Source organism: Pteropus vampyrus, unplaced genomic scaffold (genome assembly GCF_000151845.1).
Source record: "Pteropus vampyrus isolate Shadow unplaced genomic scaffold, Pvam_2.0 Scaffold379, whole genome shotgun sequence".
In the NCBI taxonomy this organism is placed as follows: Eukaryota; Metazoa; Chordata; class Mammalia; order Chiroptera; family Pteropodidae; genus Pteropus; species Pteropus vampyrus.
Window position 1 is genome coordinate 648,084 of NW_011889160.1, and position 18,469 is coordinate 666,552.

Genomic DNA, 18,469 nt, shown 5'->3' on the forward strand with positions numbered 1-18,469 from the left:
GAGGTTGGGGACGGGGCTGAAAGTTCTAATCCTGTAGTCACAGGTGTGGCTTTGCTGGTGGCTAGTCCCCATCCTGAAGCTATCTAGGGCTCCCCCAAGAATCATTTCATCAGAATACAAAGACAGTAAATTCCAAGAGTTTTTTGGACTCTGTGCCAGAAACTCTACAGAAACCAAATATTTATTACACCACATGGGGTATTTGTAACACCACTTGCATTGAAAAGACAAAACTGTCCTTTATAATGCTTTCTCATCATTTCTAGGCCCAGTTGTCTACAGCGGTCTCAAGGGTACACATAAGTCACAGCAGACACTGTTGGTGCAGGAGGCCACGTGTGTGTGTGTGTGTGTGTGTGTGTGTGTGTGTGTGTGTGTGTGTGTGTAACTGGAGGATGAACAGGTTCCCCTCCCTGTTCTCAGGACCCTAACCTCAAATTCAAAGGTCCCATAATGGAGTTCAAGGGCAGAATTGTAACAGAACTGCAAGGTCCAGCGAGAGAAGGCAGTTAAAGATGAGGCAATCTACTGAGGTGTTAGGGACAGAGTGTACACCTGGCGTCCTCAGGCACCCAGAGAGCTTCCAGACTTAAAACATGTCTTCCATATGTCAGTCAGGGTGCCTCACACTTGGGCAGGCTGAGGTTATAATGCAAAAGTGTTAAGTGGAAGAAGCAAAGCACTAAATCATGAACTGAGATTAGCGGGGCTCGTCAGAGAGCTCAGCTTCCTGCCCTCCCTGCAGAGGGGAGGACAGCAGCTGGGCCCAGCACCCCTCCTCCCGAGCTGAAGAGCCTGGCCACACCTCCCACGGAGAGAGGGCACCCACGGCAGCCTCATGTCACAGCTGCTCAGGATGCTGGACAGAGTCTAAAGATGGGCAGTTCCATAACTTCCACTAGAAAACCCAGACATTGACTGTAATTCACTTTGGTGTGTTCAAATTTCGAGCTCATTTATCTAGGTCAAGAGCCACTTATTTGCATCTAACAAGTCGCGGCCCGCTGCAGCATCTTTCTCACATATGGCCTGTTCATGTCCTGTCTCCGTGCATCAGGGCTGTGTGGGGGAGGGGAAAGCAGACTCGGCAGGTCTTGCACCATGGGCTGTGCTGGCACAGACCCCTCAGCGCCCCAGCCTGCTTTTCAGAGAAAGGGAAGTTGGGGTACACCAGGTAGTTTACCTGTGTGAGTCACTCATCTCCTAGGGAATGTTCCAGGAATGCCTGTTATCCCAGAATGGGATGCAGAGAAAGCTCGACACTGAGCAAGCTCATCACCATGGTAACCCCTCCATCCCCTCGAAATCTCACTTGTAAGGAGACTGACAGAGGTGACACAAGTTAATGATTTTTTTAGAGGTGAGATTCACATAAGTAAAATTAACCATTTAAAATGTACAATTCAGTGGTATTTGGTGCATTCACCATGTTGGGCAACCGTCACCTCCATTTGCATGGTCTTGAACTTGTATAAATGGATCATGTGTTAGGTCTGCTGCAACGGGCGCTTTTTGCATCAGTGCTGCTCACGAGGTTCATCTGTGTTGATGCACGCGGCCCTGGTTCATTCAATTCACCTCTGTATCATATTCCACCGTGTGATTATTTCACAACCGATCCTTTCTCCTGATAGGCACTGGGCGGTTTCCAGGTATTTCCGATCACCAGCGAGCTTGCCTCCTTGTGCACATGCTGGTGCTTCTCCAGGATGTCGACCCAGGCGTACATGCTGTATCATGGGCCAAGTGCAGCTCCAGATTTATTAGAAATGGTCAAAGTGTTCTTCAAGGTGGTGCTAATTTATATTCACATGAGCTTGGCTGTCTTAGGGAGCTGGGAGCCAGGTGCACAATTTAATTACAGTAACTTACCACTTGGATAGTGTATTTCATTTAATAGAACACTGTGAGGTAGGCAGGATTATTAACCATTCTCAGCTTCCTTCTGAAGACAAGGATTCTGAGACTCCGAGGGACTCAACCTGGATCCCAGCACTAGGATAGAGGGCAGAGGCAGGCTGACCCGTATCTGACCCTGGGCAGTGCTCTCCTCCTCTCTCTCCCCAGCATCGACACCTGTACTGCACCTGAGCACAGACCAGGCCGTCTGCCCCATCACCCGAGACCGCAGCGGAAGCGCACTGGCTGACCATGGAGCGGAGACCCCGAAGGACGGGCTCTATGATTGGGGCCATCCCAATTTCCTTGTTGTGGTCAACTTGCCTAAGCACAACGATTGCATCTGACAGTGATTTTGAATCTGAGTTATCCTAGGAGGGCGCGCACGCACGCACGCACGCACGCACACACACACACACACAGCTGCAGGGAAGAAAAGACTGCAGAAAAGTCCCAAGCAGGGGGAATGGGTTAAGACACTTGACTCTCCAAGGTGCACCGTCTGGGCACCCAGTCCCTCGTTCCCTCACTCCCCGAAACCAGGCAGCATCCCACTGCTCCCACTGTGTAGCCCAGAAACCTGGCTCTGAAGCAGAGCTTAGCACGAGTGACACCTCACCACGAGGCTTGTCTGAACAAGGCCTGAGGGGTCTGGGTGAGGCCACTCTCCTCCCCCGACAGGGAGTGTCCAGGGCACAGGCAGGATTGGAAGCCAAAGCCCGTGTGCCCACATCTTTGCTGTGCTTCTGGCACAGACTTTCGGCGATGGGGCGCGCCAGCTGCCATTCTTGTCAGCTGCAGGCGTCGCCTCGTCTTTGCTTCTGTCCCCTGCACTCGAGTCTCTCCTCTCCAACGTGAATCCTCCATCGCGGAGCTGGGGCCCAGAAGGCCTTGAGGGTTTAATCTTGCCTCCCCCGCCTCCAGTCACAAGATGTAGGTGTGATCACTGACTTTCACAATCTCACCTCAGGCAAGTTTCCTCTTCTCAAAAACAAGGAGAGGATCTGACTAGATAACACGGAGGAAGCACCTGGCGCCAGGTACCACTCGGGGAGGCTAAGAGCTTCTGATCCTTCCCCAGGAGTCCACCATCTTATACCAGTTCCTCTTTGTTCACTTCTGTTGTTTTGGTAATTAGAAACAATGTCATGGACTCTAAGCCAAGCTGCCCGGGCAACTCCAGTTCTGGCTAAAGATCAAGACCAAAGGCCAGAGGACAAACGCATCTTTGGGAGCCTGTTCTGGGTCCTTTCCAACCCACTGCACCACGTCAACCACACCATGCCACCCCAACGACACACCACACCTGTTCTGCCGAGAACACGGGGCAGCATGGCACCTGGAGAGCCCTGTCACCTGGACTCCCTTGTCCCTGCTTGGGTAGCAGAAGGGCCATCACTCCATCCTTTCTGGGGAGGTCCCCCTGTCCTTCTGAGGTGGGAGCCATCAGCCAGCCTGCTGCACCGGGACAGTGGTGAACTCGGGCACCCGGCTGTCTGCCAGGCTCGCAGTCCAGTTCCTCCTCCTGAGCTCACTCCAGATTCAGTTCTTAACGCAGCCCTTCTCCCCCGCAGACCTTATGGGGAATTCGTAACTAGAACACTGTGTTCCTCAGGAAATAGGTGAGCAGAACACAGAAAGGATTTCGTTCTACTCTTTGACCTTATGCTGTGGCAGGGCAGTTTTTTCAGGAACGGGAAGGTACCGGATGCCCTGGAAATCCGACACGCCCACCTGGGGCAAGGAGGACAAAACGGATGGTAAGAGCAAGGCCAGGAAACCCAACTCTCAGGGATTCTCTGGACTTGGCAGGCCAGCCGGGAAAGTCCTCGGGCTGGCATGGCCTCCTCCATCGCTCACACCACGGCGGGGGTGCGGGGGAGGGAAGGGGGGTGGCATGCGGTGCCGGCAAAGGGCTGCCAAACTGCCTCTCAGCCCTGACTCAGTCTTTCCACTTCCCACTCGCCAAAAACATTTTCCTTGACAATTCTCGAATCTGGGATAAAGGGACGGAATTTCCTTTGGGACACAGGCAGATTAGTTTTCACTAAATGTGGATGTGAAGAGCTCGATAAAATAGTATCCATTTGTTCTTAAAAACTGTGGGCTAGATGGTGTCTGCCATGGTTCAAACAAGACTCTGGTGAAAAAGGTGATTCTGACTGAAGATGAACACACGTCAATCAGCCCTGCCGCACAGCGTGGCCTCCGCGGGCCCAGTGAGAAAGGCCAGGCATTTGTTGAGGCAGCTCTGTCTTTCTGAGAGTGGGGCGGGAAGAGGTCAGGCCAAGTGGCGATGCTGGCTGAGAAGTTAGGTCCCACCGAGGGCACAGATGGGGCTCGGGCAGGAACACAGACAACCAAGAGGAAGGCCAAGGTTGGCCCAGGCCCGCCTCTAGCGCCTATAGGATGCCCCCTTCACCACTCACCGAGGCACGCAGGCCTGCTCCCAGGGGGCCGCGCCATTTCCTTCCTATTCTCTCCTACACCCCCGTCCTCCGCCTGCGCCCTTGGCTGGCAGCAGCACACTCTACTCCACAGCCACAGCACTCCGTCCTCCGCGGACGGTCTGCCGGGGCTGAGAAGACACACCTCCTGGGGCCTCGTTTACACCTACGAGAAGCGGCCACTCATTTGGAGACTAGCTGCTCATGCCCAAGTATCCGTCCTGCTGGCCAGTTCCACTGTCCCTTGGATCTGATCCACATCAGACGGGAGTGAACATAAGGGTCAGAGAACGTGCTTGAAATTCTGGGAAGTAAGATGATACAGAAATCAAGCACAGGATCTCAGGAGTGGGGAGCAGCTCTTCCTAGACCGGGGACCCCTCCACTACGTTCCTGGCTGCTGCCGGACCTGCAAGGCGGGGAGCAGAGCTCCAGGGGACCCCCATTTTGTCCCGGAACAGTCAGAGCATGTCAAGGTCTTTCCTTATACACAGCCTAATTCTGTCTCTCTGGGACAATTTTTAAAAATTTTTATTATGAAAAGTTTAAGTCTGTATAATCACCTATTCCTAACCCTCCATACACTTCTCCCATCTTCAACAACAGGCTTTTGCAGCCTCCCCCATAGCCAGGGGTGCTTGGATGACCCAGCTATGGCCAATGACACATAAATGAAAGCCTGCTCTGGTTTTTAAGTCTCACTGTAGGGCGATATACACATGTGCATACACACTCACGGGCACATGTGTCCGCCAGAGGAAGCCACTTCATCGGTAAGATAAATTTAGTTCAATACAGGTAGCTTTTTTTAAAGTGGTGACATGTGGATCGAGAGGGAGGCAAGCTGAAGTCAAGGCAAATGAGTGTTCGATGTGAAGCTCTGAGAACTCCAAAGGACAGACCTGCAACGTTGAGAGGGACGGCATCTGGCAGGACTGGTGCGACAGCTCCTCATTCACATCCCTCGACAAGCTGCCAGAGTCTGCGAGAAAACGGGGCTGGGCTGGAGGGGCTTTTCAGACTCACGGATGTGTACCGTCGAGTGCAGATCAGATGTGTGCAGCACACCTGCTGGGAAAAGACGCAGCCAATCAAGAGACAGCTGAAAGGAAACCTTTCTGCAGGACTAAGAAGCCCGTGTAAGGGCCGGGTCATGAATAAACCGGCAGTGCCAAAGCACCAGCTGGGATTCTCACGGACATATCTGACTTCTCTCTCCATGCCTGGGAGCAAAGCTGGAACAGCAAACCCACCTGTGCGAAGGACCCGCCAGGCTCTCGCAGCGTTTGTCTTAATCTTGGTGCGAAGGAAAATTTGCTAAAAAGAAAAACCCTAATTTACAATGAGCTCAGCCCTATTTGTTCTATAGAATTACATATCGTTCCTCAAACTGGGAGAGGAGCCACCTCATGAGTTGTACAATGGCAGCTGAGATGAAGGACTATGTGACAGGGAGTGAATGCTGGAGGCACTGAGAACCTCAGAAAAAAGTCAGGGCAACAGTCATCGCAGGGCAGTGAACAGTGGATGATGCACAGAGTGTTCTACACAGCAGGACTTGCATCTCAGCCTCGGCTGGTGGCACCTGTGGGTCTGGATGCTCCGCCCTCATCAAAACGCCGGCTGGTCTTAGGATGAAGGATTTTCCTGTAATTCCTGTGTAGGACCATAACTGAGGCCTCACTGGCCACCTGTTCTGATGTTGGCCTGAAAACACTCTATCACTTCCTTTAGAATCCTTTATCGGAGCAGATGTGAACTGACAGCGTGTTCAGATGTAGCTTAAACCACCTTTCTACGTAATAAGGTCTATAACCACACAGGGCTGCACAATCAGGTCTTGGTTTCCATGAGCTTCTGGCCACATAGTAGAGGACTAGATGGGCAGATGGTGCTTGTGCCACTCAGGTGTGTCATGAGCTTGTCTCAGCCCTGTGAGGTACTGGTGCTACTCATGCACTGACAGACCAGAAAATGGAGGCTCAGAAAGCTGAGCTGTGGTCAAGGTCACACAGCTGGCAGATGTCCAGGGAGGAAGTGGACCCTAGTCTTTGGAACCCTCTGGAATCCTAGTCTTGGTTCTCCCAGGACACCACCCCCACTCTCAGGACCAGGCTGTGGGGTTTACAGCTTTATTAAAATAAAGTTTGGGATTTAAGTTTTCCTAAGGAGTACAAAAAGGAAATAGTCCTTCGGAGTCTTCTTTGACAAACTGAAAATTAAAGAATTATCGAGGTGGGAGCACATCTGGGAAGAGGAAAAAGGCTGAAGGTAGGAACAATTCCTAATTCTGCAGCACTGTAACCTTATTTTCAGCCTTATCTTATACCAGTGATAGGAATCTCAATAGAGAAAGAGATCAGGAGAGAAGCAGGAGTGGAACCGAGACCAAAATCGCCCAGGGCCGTGGTGATCCACCAACACTGGGGGCCTCCTTCCCTCCATCTCTGGGGCAAGGCTGACCTCAGGAAGTGGCCCAGAAATTCACATCCTCACTGCGGCCAGCTGGACAGGCCTAGAATGCACTGACCTGGCCTGGTGGACTCTGCAGCAGAATTATGGGAAGGTGAGTAGGGTCATCATCATTACCAGCCTCTCATTGGACCAACTTTTATTTTTTTACTTTTATTTTTTTAAGGACAAACTTTTAAAAGTAAAATGAATGAAACCACGTGAGATCAAGATACAAGGACAGAAATTCAATGTGGGAGAAAAGACCTTGCCGGGAAATAGTCGAGGAACACCGGAGACATTTCACAGTCCTCGGAGACATTTCACAGACGCACAAGAAGCTCACATTGTAAACAGGATTAAGCTATTGGTTTTCCCCGTTAACATCAGGGTTTCATTTTGCTCAGCCGGAGATCTCGCTCAATTTCAAACTGCCTGTGATCCACTCGGTCTAGAAAAGCTTTCCGCTCAATATATCTAGAAGAAAATGAAAAAGATGTTTGTCAGCAGAATCCAGTAAGAGAAAGTGCCTCCCCTGCTCCGTTCAGCACCCCCAGGTAGGTGTACACGGGTCCATGTGGGCGGCGGGGTCATCAGTTACAGCAAAGGCAAACAGACGATTGACTGCCCACGATCAGTAGCATCCAAACCATTCGCGTTTGGTCTAAACAAGGATGTTTCTGGTTCGGATGTGAATGAAATAATATGGAAAGGAGAGAGCAACAACTTATCAAAGCACATTAGAGGCTTGGTGGCAAGAAAATGTTGCAACTGTGAAAACATTGAGTCTTCAAGGAAAGAACGGGGGTGGAGTCCGACATGAGAACAGAGCCCGGCTTGCCCCCGCAGTGGTTGGGCCGCGCCGGTCAAGGACTGAAGATCTTTGAGCCTCATTTTTCTAAACAGCAAAATAGTGATGGCGTATTTCCTGGCCTTAGCCATGTGGCAAGTTGATGCGGAGAGAAAGCTATGCATCCCGCATATATACATCAAAACGTAAAATCAGGTGCATCTGAAAATGGAGGAAACAGGGTGGTAAACGCTACCTCACAGGGTTATAGTGACAGGAAAATGAACCGAGGGGCATGGAGCACTCACTTTAGGATGCACTTAACTGCTTCCCGCTCTTTCCTTCCCCTCACCCTCCCTCCTTTCCATATGTCCTCCACCCAGTTGGGGCCAGGTTGCTTCCACGGGGATGACAGAAGAAGCCTTTCCCTAAATTCCTCTAAGGGAATGAGAGCAAGCACCTCTGCCACCCACAGTCCACAGACAGGGCCCCTTAAGAGGTCGGCGCTCTGCTCCCTGATCCACGGCTAAGTTCAGCAGCCATGGTGACCTCCCTCAATCCTCCCAGGCAGGAAAGGAAGGAAAACAGGGCTGATGTGGCAGGCGAGGTTGGCTGCTTGAAAAGACACAGCTGCATTTTAATGTTCCTTCTTACCATAAAATGTGCCTCGATTTGCCTGGGGGAGGGGATTACTGCTGCTAATTAATCTATTGAGAGAACAAAATTGCCATTGAAAATAGGAGACATAATTGAATCTCTGTACTAATTTTTCTTTTGTTGCACTGTGGAAAATGTGCACCTGTCTGTCATTACAAGGTCATTACGTTTATGGTGAGCCCCTTACCAGGTTTAGGAACCTGTGTTCCTCTGCTGCGTTCGGGGCCTCAGTTTCCTTCTCACTGCACCCTATGAAATGCAGTCCATCTTTGCTTTCCATCCAGGTTGCAGCCACTAGCCCTACAGCTTACTACAGAGTGGGTGGCAGCTCTGAGTCTGAATTCTGACTGCCGCTTTCTGTGTGACTCGATATAAGCCACATAACCTTGCCAATAGCAGAGCTGGTGCTCAGTAAAAAGGCAGTGCCTGCTGTTGACATCATTCTGGGAAGCTAGCTTCCCTCAGGGTCCTGAGGTCAATAGATCCAAGAGCAGGTGTCAGCTCTCTTAATCGGTGTTACCAGCAACTCATAGCCACCACCTGGTCTGAGATCGGGAACTAGGTAGCTGCACCAAAACTGCCAACTACAGGTCAGAATGGCAGGAAACAGGAGGGCAGGGCCCACTACTAGGTCTGACATAAGTCCTCAGGTTCAGGTTGTCAGACTGAGCAAGTGTAATCCAGGAGGCCTGTTAGATTTGACTTTCACATTCCTTGGTGGACAGGGAAGCCACAGACACTGGACCCCTTTTGACATAGAGAGAAAACAGGGGAGACTGGTGGGAAGGCAGACACCTGAAAGAATCTCCTCTGGGATTTAGTGGGGACGATTAACCAAAATCGACTGAAGGGCTTTGTCACACAACCACCACCATCCTTCCCCACTCCAGCCCACCGGCTCTGCGGCAAGGCTGTGACCGGGATTAGCATGCACACTGACAACAGAGGGGTGCTTTAAACACCCCTCAAAGTTCTAGCAGGAAAAAAGGGGTGAACTGTGGCTCAAGGGGAATTGAGGGCATATTTCAAAAGAGCCATTAGCCAGTGCTACCTGTCTGAGGGAGTAGGCTGGGGGGTAGAGACAGGAAGTACAGTATGGGGCTTTGGGCATCTGTGGTCTTCCTTATTGACTTTCCTTTAAAGAAGAAGTGATACTTCAATTAGGATGCTCACTGAGTGTGAATAACGGCCTCGAAACTGGGTCCAGCTGACCTTGAGACTATCAAAAGTGAGGCCAGGCTGGCTGCTAAAGAGGAAGGTGCAGGCAGAGTTCAGGTTCAGAGAAGGCCTTGGGCAGCAAAGAGGGGCACATGTGCAGAATGTGGCTGAATTCTCAAGGGCTACCCAGACAAAGGCCATCAGGGCAGGTTTGGCGACTTCACCCATTCATAGACATCTATATCTGCTAACGGGATCCTTGTGATGGCTTTGGTTTAATGCCAAGAGCTGCCCAGGAATACAATTTCTATTAGACATGGACACCCGCGCCACCAAGAAAAAAGATGCCGAAGATGAGGATGGCTTTGACGTTTACTATTTGTGTGACTTTGGGCAAGATACTTAATTTCCTGTGTCTTATTTTTCCTCTCTGTAAAACAGGAATAAAAATGATAGTACCCCTCTGACAATACAACAAAACCGTGAGAAGTGCTTTGCTAACAACAAAATTCAGAACAGCTATGAGCGTTGTGGGGTTCCTGCTTTCCACTTCTGACTTGACTGCATCACTACGAAGCTACAGAACTTGGGGTTGCTGGAACAGGGACGGAGGGACCAAATGCTCATGGGGAAGGCCCCTCCTCCAAGGCGGCCTGAGTGGATGGCCTATTTATACTGAGCCTCAGGAAGTTTCCAGGTTAGTCCCAGAACAGAACCGCAAGCTGACAAGTGCAGTGGTGCTTTTCTGCCCTGTGTCCAGAACCCCTGGGGACCCAGGCTGATTCGGCCCAGTCCACTGGGAAGCTGGGGTATGAGTGAGGGCATCCTCCCTTCCTGCTGCTGTTACCTTATGGGGCCCATTTAAGAGGCAGCAGCTCTTCACTTTCATTAATAAAATATGCTAAAAGCATCAAAACCTAAGGGATTTTCCTTTCAGAACCAGGTTAGACACAATAGGCTCTGACATCTTTTTGACCTTTCAACACAAATTACTTTTCTGCCACTAATTTTCTTGAGATCTAGGCCAAGGGGGAGGGGGAGAAAAATGAAGGAAGAGGACAAGTGAAGGTAGAAAACGCTTCCAGGGAGCATGGCAGCACCTCCTGCAGGGAACCCATACCGCAAATGAGGGACGGCCACCCGCGCTCCCAAGTCTGCGAGGGTGAGATTGTCCCATGGGTGTGCTGACCTCCAAACGCTCTCACAGGCCCATGAGAGGCCTCCTGCCCGCCAGACAGGAAAGAAAAGGCAGGGAGCTCCAGGGGACTCTGAAGCAGGCACAGAACCGAGGACGCTTCAGGGCGGTCATCAGTCTGCTTCCAGAGAGCCAGGGTGCCTTCAGCACAGCACAAATGTGAGAAGGAAAGGGGTAAATTTCAATTCCCAGTGCCAGGAAGCGATGAGCGATGGAGGTACTCAGAGCTAGAACAAAGCTCTGTGATGGGTATAAAATATGTACTGTTTTTGCTCTGAGAAATGCAAGTGGGTCTACGGCCATGCTGCCCCGAACACGCCCGATTCCCTCTGATCTCGGAAGCTAAGCAGAGTCGGGCCTGGTTAGTACTTGGGTGGGAGACCACCTAGGAAGACCAGGTGCTGTAGGCAATTTAAAAAAAAAAAAGAGAAAGAAATGCAAATTAAACAAGCAATCTGTCCAATATTGCACAGGCCTGTCTCTCACCCCACCATGGAAGAGATGTGACCTGCAAACATCTTGAGGGCCAGAGTGAAATGATGGTGATTTTAATTTTCTTCTTCACTGCTTTCCTCTCATCTCACCTAAATGCTGTGCTTGTTCTGAAACTGTGACTCTGAGGGGTCACGGAGACAGTCTTTGTAAAAAGAAAATTATCTTCTCTGGTCTCTCCGTCATGCCTCTCCAAATCACAAATACACCTGGATTCCCATCATCGTGCTCCATGACCTTCAATTAGATTGCCAGCAGCAGCCAGGACCAAGCCTCTGTGTCTCCTTTTCTATGCACATGGCCCCTTCCCCTAAGATTGCTGGCCTCCGCCTCAGCAGTGCTGGAGAGACACACTGCTGATGGTGAATGCTGCTGAGCAGCCTGTGGCATCGGTTACAGGCGAGAGGGAAGCAATGCTAAACGCCTTCAGTGCAAACTGCTGACAATGATCTTGAAATGCTCAACTAGGCTGGGAGTCTGGGCTCAGAGGAAAGCATCTTTGGTAGAGGCACTTTAACCAACTCTGTTGACCGAAATCATGCAGAGGTGGAGACATCATTTGGATGTATCGTGCCCTTCTTTTCTGGGTGGTTAATTCTAACCCTATTAGGCTCCAAACCAAAGCTGCCCAGTGGGATGGGCTCTGAGAGAGCAAGGCGCTCAGCACCTGCTCTGGCTCAGAGCTCTTCTAGGTGCTGGTGACAGTGGTGAGCCAGATCTTGCCCTTGGGGGCTTACTATATAGAAAACCAAGCACAACAACGCGCACCAGCTGGTAATAAGTGTGACAAAGAAAATCAAATGGGGCGATGGGATTGAGGGTTCCTGGGGTAGAGCCACTGTAGAGGGTGGCACCTGAATCCAGCCCATCATGGAGGAGGGTCTGGAGGAGCACTACTGAGCCCGGCTGCCATGAGCAGGGGAGAAGAGGATAAGGAGGGCAGGGGACGACTCAGGGAGGACCTGGAATGTCGGGGTAAGAAGCTGGAACTGAATTGGAATTACCATCAAAACACAAAAAGCACGATAATCTTTTAACCTCAATCCAACCTTATTTTAATCAGGACTGCATAACAGAAATATTTTTACCACCAGCCATGACCTGAATTCTTGTATATGAGATAAATTTAAATAGAGTGCTCATAAAAAGGTCATGTTCTCATAATAAATATGGCAGAGGCCAATCACTACTCAGAGGTGGCTTTTTAAAGATATCATCAATGTGACCTTCCCTGCTTCTGTGTTCAGCGAAGATCACATCATCCCAGGGACACACTTGGGATTCTCCACACATTCTGCAGAGGGTCCTCGCCCTAAAGGATGCCTTGCCCTCGTCGGCATCTGTGTCGGAGAATCTGGGGGCCTGACCTGCCTCTGCCCAGAAAGACCTTACAGGTTTGGTTCTTGTGCTTCCCTTCAACGCTGTGACACTGGGCTCTCTTCACAACAGAAATCTTGCCCTTCTCAACATCCCCTGTTTTGAAGTCAGCTCTCTAGTTACCTATGTGCTGGAAAAGCTCACCCAGCAGCTGGCTGTCTTGTTGTCATCTCTAGAGTTCAGAGCTGTGTTCTAAGTGATTCTCAACCCTCGCTGTGCATGAGAAGCCCCTAAGGAGTGATTTAAAGATTCAGACTCTTGATTTAGCAGCTCTGTACAGGAGTGATTATGTCACCTGAACTTTGGACCCCTCCAGAGGCCTCTCATGTTTAGTCAACTAAGCACCTTCCCCAGATGAAGGACTGGGCCCTCTGATCTTCCTGCAGAAGTTGGGAAAAGCAAATGAGCGGAGGTGTGGGGGTGGGTGCTAGAGAGGGCAGGTGAGAACAGCCAAGGCAGAACACAGAAGTCATCAGACTTGCGTTGGAAAAACAGGATCAGGTCCCTGGAATCATCTGGGGAAAAGTCTCAGAGAAGGAGGGAAAAACAGAGCACTTGAAAGCTGCATGCTGTTAGTTGTTCCCTGTTACTCAATTTTCCATTGCCTGAAAAGGCCTCCTCATGGGGCAGATGTCTTTTTTAATCCTGCTTCTCTTCCAGTGTACATTTTATTAACTCTCCCTTATCTTCGACAGCACCACTCCTTACTTTTATAAGACGTCTATTAACTCAAGCAGAATGAACATTGTCCAACCCATATAATCAATACCCAGGGAAACGACAGAGTGTAGCACACTCTGGCAGTTTTCTGCTGCCTTAGATCACGAGGGGAACGTGGAGGAGAGGGAGTCGTGAGTTACTAGAGCTGAGTCCAAGGGTGGGGAGGTTGGGGCAAATGGCAGAGGCTCTCTCTACATAACACTAACTCCTGCTTGGGCTTTATCCTGGGCCTTCTCAAGTTGGCTTTGGCACTTCCACCTCCGTCCTGTGGCATTCCATCTTTGACACACTGACTTAGAAGTCTGGTAGTTAAACAAGCTTGAAAAGTCATTACAAATTTTTTTGAAACACACGGATCAGCTTTCAAGTTCAAATAATTGGCTTCGAATAATCTTAAAGCCTAATTTAGAAATGACCCACAAAATAAACCCTCACCTGTCTTTATTACAGTTTAGCTTGTAAATAACCCTAATGTCTACCACTTAATGCAGACCTTTATGTGACAGGTGCTCTGCAAAGGGCTTTATGTATATTACACGTGTTGTACACATATTACATATATTATCTCCTTACAACCACCGAGGGTGCTATCATTACCCCAGTTTTACTGGTGAAGGAGCTGAGCCTCAGAGATGCAGTGTGCCACAGGGAGAGCCCTTACGGGTGAGGGGCAGGGCGATGAGCAGCCAGGGCTGTCTGGTGGGCCACACAACACTTCCTTTCACTGTTAGGGGCAGGGATTGTTGACCTTGAGCCATGGACCCACTTCTGTAGTAACTTCGCTTTTTAATTCCTTCTGAGGTTCCTAAATACTCACTGAACACTGTGGCTTTCTTGATATTCCTAACTACATAGTGTATGGACATACTCTTCATATTCCAAAGTGAAGAGGAAGGGAGTGCAAGTGATGGCCTGGATGCTGTCTGAGGACTGACATGCCACACAGATTGAAGCCAAGGGTGAAGCCCCACCCTGGGCTGTAATGACATGGACAAAAAAAATCCCACGATAATTCAAAGACATCTAAGCACTCTGTTGGCTCTGCTTTTGAAGCGTTTGAGCTAATCTGGTTTCTCAGAAGGCCAAATAATTCAGGTCAGGCCAAGACCGATACAGTGAGCCACATCTGACCACATGAATAAACGAGGTGACTTACAGTTCACAGGAGCTGTAATTCAGCAAATTCAGCTTGGCAGACGTGACTGCCCGAGAAAAGTGCTGCTCACATGCCTCTCCCTTCCTGTCACCTCTGGCATTTTTCTCACCACTGGAACCTGCCCCATATTAGAACAGAGCTTTGCTGACAAACCAAAGCACTCACATTTTTAAAAATTGGGTGGCCTATCTGTAATAAACTATTTGAGTTCTTAGGATTTTTCAGAGGAACAGAATCTTCTTCTTACCCTTCCTTCCCTCGATTGTGGATGGCCAACTCTTCACCAATGCCCTCTTCCTCCTTGAAGCTCTCCCAGTCCAATTTGGACTTCTCTAGGGTGCTCATCTTCTGCTTCTTGGCTCCAATTTTCCCCAAAAGGCTACTCATGCCACTTGATCGTTTTAACCTAAGGAAAGGAAAAACATAAAATATGCAGTGTGAAAATTGTAATCTCTCAATTAATGGTTGTTCTGATAGGCACGGGGCTCCCTATATTTGAGCTATTTACCTCACTGGGAGCCATGTTCGTATTTAGAGTACTTCCGGTCTGGTGTAGAGAACACCATAAGCAGATCAGACTTCTAATGCACTTACCCTGCTTAACATCTCTGACCGCTCTAAGGACCCGGGGATATGAAATCCTCTGACAGGTCTCTGCTTGCAGGGAGGGAGAAGCACAGCACAGTTCAGGCATGGCTTTAGGATCACACGCCTAGGTTCATATTCCAGCTCTAATTGACTTTAGGTAGTTATTTAACCACATCTGCCTCTGTTTCCTAATCTACAAAGTGAACACTTACTCATGAGGCTGTAGTATATCTCATATGTAAAGTGCTTAACACAGCACCTGGCACACAGTAAAGTGCAATGAATGTTAGCCATACTGAATCAGTGTCATCACTTGTGCACTAAAGCCCCGAGGGATTCTTTTAAGAGAAAGAAAGCCAGATCCCAAGACTGATGACCAAGAAGTCACAGTATCTTAGAAGGACTCTAAGATCAATTTCCTTCCAACTCCTGTGAGTCAGGGCCCTGGTTTTTCCCAGGAGGTGGAGAACATCCCTCACCCCGAAAGCGGGAATGCACAGCCTGTTTTGATTTGCTGGTGTTGCCATCACAGACTGTGGGAAACCCCATATGCTCAAGTTCAAGTCCTGGCAGGTCAAGTGTTTCCAGTCAATGTTAAACGTATGAGACAAAATAAGAACAACGGAATGCAGCTAGTTAGTAAGAAGGTGATATTAGGGGAAGGAACTATGGAAGGAACGCAGTTTTAGTTTCTTTATGAAACTAAGACAAATTATACACCAGCATGCAGGAAACTGGAAGTTATTTCCTGCTTCACTGGGATATACAAGGGAGTTGAAACATTTAAAAACTCTCTGACTAACACCACAAGGTCTACTGATAACATCAATAAAGTACCTTTCACTTGCCTAGAATGCTGACTCTCTAAGTGCTTTCACAGCTATTTTCTCATCTGTTCTCACTATCGCCTGTGAAAGAAGAGCACTGAGTCTCAGAGTTGGAGGAGGCATCGAGATGATCTAGTGTCGCACTAACCATTCTGAAACCCCACCTTCCTTCAGCACAGTGCCGGTGGGGGATGGTCACTGCCTCTGCCCTGGATGAGCCCACAGGCCAGTGTCTACACTGCACACAAGACTCCTGGGCTGAACAACTTCCCTCCCTACTTTCACCGTATTTATGAAGGTCTAGAGGATGTCAGCTTCCCTACTGTGGTCATATCTGACAACATGCTGTTAGCTTAATATCAACTCAGAATAGGCTGGACAGGCATCCTCATCCTCATTTTGAGTTGGACAAATAAACAACGTTCAAAGAGGTTAAAATGATACAACAAAGGTCAAACCAATAGAAAATGTAGATCCAGGACAAAGTAAGGTTTTTCTGACGCCCAGTGGTATAAACTGTGCTATCTTGCCTCTAAGGTGAGAATTTACTTGAGATATTTTCTGACAGCTATTTTACTTCTCAATTTGCCTAAGAATTTTCCAAACAGCTCTTTATGAGCTTTCAATTCACATTTTCTAAAAATTCTTTCCCTATAATATCTCCATCAACACACACACACACACACACACACAAATATTTTACCAGGAGCAGAGCATCAGTGGGGATTTAGAAACCTAATGTGTCTCAAATCTTTTCACTTCTCACCTGCCTCACTGCTACTGCCTTGGTTCTCATTGTTATAATCTCTCATCTGGATAATTCAGCAGCCTCTTCACTGGTCTCCCTGATGTCTGTTTTGTCCCACCCTTACTCACTGCTCCATCCTGGCATCTATTCTACATGTTGCCATTAGAGTGTATTTTCTAAACCACAAAGCTTATCACGTCTTACTGCTTAAATGTATCTTCCTGAACCTCTATTGCTTTTATAAGTCTAAACTCCTTAACTTGCAAAGTTTTTCCTGATCTTTTCTCACCATACCTACTCTCATCATACCAATCTACGCTCCATCTATACAGTTCTGAACTTGCACTTCACCTCTACCTGCCTCCCTCCCATTCATCTGGTCTTGTCTCAGCTTAGAAACCATGTCCTCTAGGAAGCTATCTCCTGGTGATATTTCTATCACATCCCCTTCTTTTCCTATTATAGCACGGAATCCTTTCCCTGACAGATGCTTGAGGACTCTCATTTCAGCTGTCCCTGCACGGGTCAATTCTGAGCAAGCTCCGAGTCACTGCTGACAGCATCCTGCCAAAAGCACGCACACCTGGAGGCTTTCCATTTCCGGCTTCAGGGCCTTCTTTGACCCTGCCTGCATGTCACAGCACTGCCTAGACATGGTAGAGTTCGTGCTAGTGGGGCCACCCTCATTTAAATGGTGACTAAATGGCCCAGCCTCCTGTCCTCACACGGACAATTTTGGGAGGTACTCTGAATGCTTCTAAAAAGTTCTGGTGGATCGAGCCCTTGTGGCTTTGGATGTGCACTCTTGTACTAGCTTTTCCTCCTTCCCTAACTCGTTCCAACCCCTCACCCTGCTTCCCAGGATGGCTTCCCGAATAACCCACCTGCACTCAGCGTCTTATCTGAGGTTCTACTTTGAGGGGATCTAACAAAGATATTGAGGAGAAAAATAATTTTCCTTGGGCATGCATGCTTTCTCTGAGGACACTCCAAATCTCTGTAGAGAACATGGATATAGTTCTGCAAACAGTGGGCACTTGGTAAAGCCAACAATGTCACCTGGATCACAGAACAAATTTGTGGGAGAGAATCAGATCTCTGTAGGATAAAAAGTGTTCAGAACACTTTTAAACTGGGGAATTCTAAGAGAGTAATTTCTATGTGTATTTACCAAGCAGCTCTCGACCACCCAGGGGTCCCCATTTTATCTATGCAGCAGCAAAGGTTGTGGACACCATCTCTGTCCCTCAGCCTACAGCTCTGATGGTATTCCCAGATCATATACCTTTTCCAGAAGTCATTTTCAGAAGTCTATGAGAGAGAGATTTTTTGCTGCATAGCAGTCAAGAGGGTTCTAGAAAAGGCAAAAAGCCATAATCCCCCTTTACCTTGATCACCTGTGCTATTTAGCTTTAAGGGAAAGCTTCACTGGATCATTAACATGGTTTATGATTTCCTAATTCGACAGTCTTCAAAGCAAAACTACCTGTCTTTTATTAGAGGCTAAATCAAAGGGAATGACAGTTACAGTGGCAGCCAGAACACATGCAAGCTCATCATAACTGAGACCAGCACTTTCCTCCTGGACCCTGGCATGTGGGATCCCTGCAGGCTTTCGAGCTCTCACAGTCACTCTCCTGCCCTGACATGAGGCTTCAGTAGCATCATTCAGTCATCCATCTCCAGCAGTTTTCAGGAAGGCAGAATCACCAGGACCTTGGCTCGTTCTCTGCTGGTAGGTTCATCGCGCAGGCTTTCGGGAAAGCTGAGGCAGGCAAGAAAGAACCAGCTGCTGGGCGGGGCTGCTGGCTCTCCATGCTGTGAAGGTACAGTGCAGAGGGCACTGCAGAGGGCACCGCACTGGCACTTCTCTTTCTAAAAACTGTGGCTAGTTAGCAAGTAAATCAATGCTGGGTTCCCATGGGCACTGGGCAGCTGTGTAGACTGAAAAGCTGTGGAGAGCG

General features: G+C 49.0%; 1 protein-coding gene and 1 pseudogene across 4 annotated transcripts in view; one reads left to right on the forward strand and one right to left on the reverse strand.

Annotated features, from left to right (window-relative positions):
- Positions 1-5,094: 5,094 nt before the first annotated feature.
- The window catches only part of CFDP1 (craniofacial development protein 1), a 101,377-nt gene continuing 88,002 nt past the window's right edge, over positions 5,095-18,469 (reverse strand). For 2 of the 4 annotated variants that reach the window (XM_011379938.2, XM_011379937.2), the window contains 2 exons: positions 14,590-14,748; positions 6,943-7,274 (listed from right to left, as the gene is read on the reverse strand). In XM_011379938.2, the coding sequence (XP_011378240.1) occupies positions 7,184-7,274; positions 14,590-14,748 (250 nt within the window). In that variant the 3' untranslated portion in view covers positions 6,943-7,183. Of the gene's footprint in view, positions 5,418-6,942; positions 7,275-14,589; positions 14,749-18,469 lie in introns of those variants that run through there. The other 2 variants (XM_023523162.1, XM_023523164.1) reach the window with 2 other exon arrangements.
- On the forward strand, positions 10,889-11,007 carry LOC111731507 (annotated as a pseudogene).